The sequence below is a fragment of the Monopterus albus genome, unplaced genomic scaffold (assembly GCF_001952655.1).
Source record: "Monopterus albus unplaced genomic scaffold, M_albus_1.0 scaffold26.1, whole genome shotgun sequence".
Taxonomy (NCBI): Eukaryota; Metazoa; Chordata; class Actinopteri; order Synbranchiformes; family Synbranchidae; genus Monopterus; species Monopterus albus.
The window spans coordinates 1,190,941-1,195,410 of record NW_018127906.1 but is presented as its reverse complement, the minus strand read 5'-3'; the positions used below and the strand labels follow the sequence as shown (position 1 = coordinate 1,195,410).

Here is a 4,470-nt window from a genome sequence, read left to right as displayed (position 1 = left end):
CAATAGCAACGGCGCGTCTGGAAATCTTTCCGGATAGGAACAAACTACACTGCAACATGGGTTCCTATGAAGTGATTGTATTTAAACGCTCTGTTTTTCTTTCTTTTTTCTTACGTTTTCACTGTTGGGTTTTAGTAAATCTGGAGTGACTGCAGTTTGAGGCTTAATGTGACTGAAGACACGGAGTTAACAACGATAAAAGAAACCCTGGTTATGAATTTCAATTTCACTGTAAAACTGAGGTCCTCTGAACATCTTTTTGAGTCAGGTGCTCATCAGCTCCATGTTGTGCAGAGGTAAACATCAGTTTCTTACTTTTATTTCTTTAGTAGCATAGTTTCACCCTTACACTTTTCAGGACATATTTACAGATTCTTGCTTTGACTGTTGCGCTGTGAAAACTCTACACACATTGTTGAATCATGTTTTCAATATTGTCTGACTTTCAGTTTTATGATGTTCAGTCTGACTCCTCCCATGTGATATGTCAAACACTTATGGGGGAAATCCTTTATATTATGAAGCTGAGGTGGATGATAGTTTGGCCATCAGGTGCGACAGAACTATTAAGCTGAAATAAATGGAGTCAAAAAAATTTTAAAGCAATATGAGGCACATGAGGGTCATAAGTTTAAAAGGGCTTTAATATCTCATGGCTGTTCAGTCATGGTTCTTCATTGTTTTTAACAGTCATCATGTTAAAGGCTTTTTATATTGATGACCCTCTTGAGTGCCTCAGATTTAAAAAAAAAAAAAAAAAACATTGAGTAGAGGTCAATATAATGTAAAGAAGTTACATCAAAAGATTTCTGGTGTTAGGTCAGACATTTCTAAGGAGGGTGGGGTTATGCAGGAGGGACCCAGACCCACAAAAAATAAGAGCATACTGTTTGTGTGTATGGTGTTTGTATTTAGCCTGGATCAGGTCCAGTCTGGTCTGGTTTAGCAGGCAGAATGTGAGCGGATGTGATTCCATATGAATGCTCTGTTTGTGCACCAGCACACTGCCTGACCCAGTAAAGACCTGCAGTGTTTTAAGAGACAAAGTAAAACCCAAAGCATAGATGCGATGAGAACAATGTGTAGTTCATTCCTCGGGTTGTTAATGTGAGATTAAAAACAGAACTGTCCATATCTGAGGAGTACAGGTGGAGGTATCCTGACTTACGGTCTCCAAACACTAGATCCTACATTTTCCATAACACTGTACATCTGGATTATGTAAAATGTCCTCATTGTCACAGTCCTGAGTGACATGTGGACACAGATCTGAAACACCTGTTGATCTGATTAGTTGTGACTTGTAATTCTTCTGATGTCTCTTGACAATAAACCTCCATAAATCCACTTAGAGGAAAAGAAGCTGCAGGACCAATACCAGTTGGCTTTCCATGTAGTAAATATGTAGATGTTGGGAGTACTGGAGTTGGTGCCCACCATGAACCACATCGTCCCCAGTTTTTGTTCCTCTTCTCTCCTCGTTTCCTGAGGTCTCTCTATTGTCGGCTCTGATAAAGGAATGAAATGCCCCTATTTCTTTAAAAACCAAATATAAAAATGTTGAGTCCTTGAATATAATACAACACCCACTTTTGCAAACATAAAAAAAAAAAGTTTAAAATTTGGGCCCTAGAGCATCATTTCCACCAGGGCCAGGGAGACCTCTCCCTTTTTAAAATCCCATTATTTTAAATCTGTGATGCAGAGACATTTGCAGAAGCTAAATAGTCAAGGACCAAGACATACCAACCAAGTTCATTCATGGTGTTGACTTGAACGATTTTATTCACTAGAAGATGGGAATCTTCATAATTCTGACGTGGCATGAACACATCACGACCACAGCCAGTGAACTGACTTGTTACTTGTCAAACTGGTGGATTGCCCTCTAATGTAGTGCGTGTGTGTGTGTGTGTGTGTGTGTGTGTGTTCAGTGTTTTTCCAGCCGTGCTCTGAACAGCTGACAGCAGAAGAAGGCCAGCTGATCTATTTATAGTAGAGTCCCTCAGAGACTCAGACGGGATCTGTCACAGTCCTGCAGTGCTGCACACTGTCACGCCAACACCACCGACACCTCCAACATCTTTGTCATGCCCGGGAGCCAGGCCCGGTGCCGGGCCAGAGACCGGAGCAATGTTCTGAACCGGCCTGAGTTTCTGTCCTTGAACCAGCCCCCCCGCAGGGAGCAGATGGCGGGGGAGGGGCGGGCAAGTAGTGGTCCAAGGAAAGTCTCGTCCAGACAGCAGAGTCAGCAGGAGGACGCAGGACTGAGGTAAGACTTGGGCTCCACCCACTGACATTTAGAGTTTGAACAGAACAGCAGTTGTTTATATCAGATCAGATGGTAATGGACCTGGTCCTGGGCCAGACTTTTCAGTTTTAGGGGTTTAGTCTCTTAGTTATAAATCATATAAAGTCTACAGTCCAGATGAGCTGTTTATATCTGCACCAACAGGGTCCAGAACCAGGACTATAAGGACAAGAGCACTCACTGAGTTGTGAAGGGTTAATCTGAACAATACTAACTTTTATAGGTGAATGTGTGAACTTCCAGGCAGCTATTGGTTAATTTCAGGACTCTATGAATCTGAAACCTGCAGAGTGAGAACCCTTTATGACAATTATCAGTATCCTCATCAACACCAACATGATCCTAGACCTGATCCTGAAACTTAGTGGTCTGGTCCTGTGAACCACACTCTGAGCAAGGAAACAGCCAAAAACAGAAAGTCTCACTGCAGGAAACTGCTCTCAGACTGTCCTTGTCTCTGTGTCCTCAGGGCATCCAGGGACTCATCAGAGGGAGGCTCAGCAGCTGATGGGGGGGCAAAGGAGGCACCTCGCTGGCCCGAGCAGGACTGTATGCAGCTGAACCCATCATTTCGAGGCATTGCCATCAACTCCCTGCTGGCCATTGACATCAGCCTGTCCAAGCGTCTGAGTGTGTGTGCAAGGCCCCATGGCCCTGGAGCCCCAATCCGCTCTATGGTGACCCTGCTGGCCCTCAGTGGACATGCCCTCCTCTGGCTCTGCGGGACCCTGATCTGTCTGTGGAGGAGCAACACGCTGGCTGGACAGGAAGTCCTTGTCAACCTGCTGCTGGGTGAGAAATACTGAGTCCTGAAGTTCAAGTTCAAAGTGTTTATTTGTCATACGCACAGTTAGGAAACGTGTTTCCCTGTACAATGAAATTCTTTCTTTGCCATCCACATGAATGCCACAAAATACAAATGAAATATAAAGTAGATAAATAAGTAACACAAAATCTAAGGCATGTGTAAAGTGAGAATGTAAACAGTACATCATGTATTTCCTGGTAATAAACTCCTCAGCTGTTTAGGAGTCTGATGGCAGAGGGAAAGAAAGAGTTTTTTGGTCTAGTGGTCCTGCATTTCACACTTCTGAACCTCTGGCCAGAGCGTATCAAGGTGTGTTCACATTATTGAGACAAAACAAGGGTCTTTTACTGCACATTTCGTGCTGGTTGGTGCAGTAATCCTCTTAAACGGCATGTCTTCTAACAGTCTCTGTTACAGCAACTGATGTTTCTCCATTCTGTCTTGGACAGTTGTTACTGTTCAGTTTGGGAAATTCAGAAACATGAGGTGGCTAAGTAGCTTTTCATCATTTCAAGCAGTGGTCAGCAGTGGCTACACCCACAATGGTCAGTGCAACTGGGGTCAAGGGTCACTTTTTGGGAAACCACATGCACAGCAACAAAGAAGCACATGTGAAATCTATTTCTGTGATAATGTAAACACATCTTTAGGAACAAACTAGGGGTCTGGGGGTCTAGGGGGGTCCCGGTTCAAAATCAAACACAACGTAGCTGCGTTCCTCTCCTCCTGTGGTGGGACAGTGCCTGTTGGGCTGGTATACAGTGCATAGTCACCATACACAAATAAATTCAACCTCCTAAGACAATGCACATGCAACTGATGCCAGGTACATCAATATTTCTATTATTGATTAGCCAGACTGGCTACAATGGCTAGGCTAACATGTTAGATAAGGCTAATTCCAGTATTAGTTTTGGTTTCATCGCCAAAGATGTGTGAAATAGTTTTACAGTGGATCATGTGCACATGCAGCCGACTCCTCCTTCATTCAGACACTACACACGGGGGGTGGGGGGGGGCGGTCGGGGTCTTCAGATTATGGTGATGACACCATGTCCACTGATGCTGCTGGTCTCTGGACGGGGTTGATGGGAAAATACTAAAACAGAGAAAATCCCAGATGTTCTCCTTGAAGTCTCCTTGACTTATGTTCTCTTTGAAGTCTCCTTGACTTGACCTCGTGTCTCTGTGTGTGTGCAGCGCTGATCCTGGATCTGATGACGGTCGCTGGGATGCAGAAGTTGGTGAAACGCAGAGGACCGTGGGATTTCCCTCCAGGGTTTTTGGACTACGTTGCCATGGATACATATTCTTTCCCAGCAGCCCACGCCAGCCGAGCTGTCATGGTGTC

The 4,470-nt window shown here is 44.4% G+C and overlaps 1 protein-coding gene across 1 annotated transcript in view; it reads left to right on the top strand.

The window, feature by feature from the left end:
- Window positions 1-247: 247 nt before the first annotated feature.
- Window positions 248-4,470, top strand: part of LOC109957429 (inactive phospholipid phosphatase 7-like) — a 5,372-nt gene continuing 1,149 nt past the window's right edge. The window contains exons 1-4 of the mRNA XM_020595320.1: window positions 248-296; window positions 1,935-2,272; window positions 2,781-3,103; window positions 4,320-4,465. Coding sequence (XP_020450976.1) covers window positions 2,091-2,272; window positions 2,781-3,103; window positions 4,320-4,465 — 651 coding nt within the window. The 5' untranslated portion in view covers window positions 248-296; window positions 1,935-2,090. The remainder of the gene's footprint in view (window positions 297-1,934; window positions 2,273-2,780; window positions 3,104-4,319; window positions 4,466-4,470) is intronic.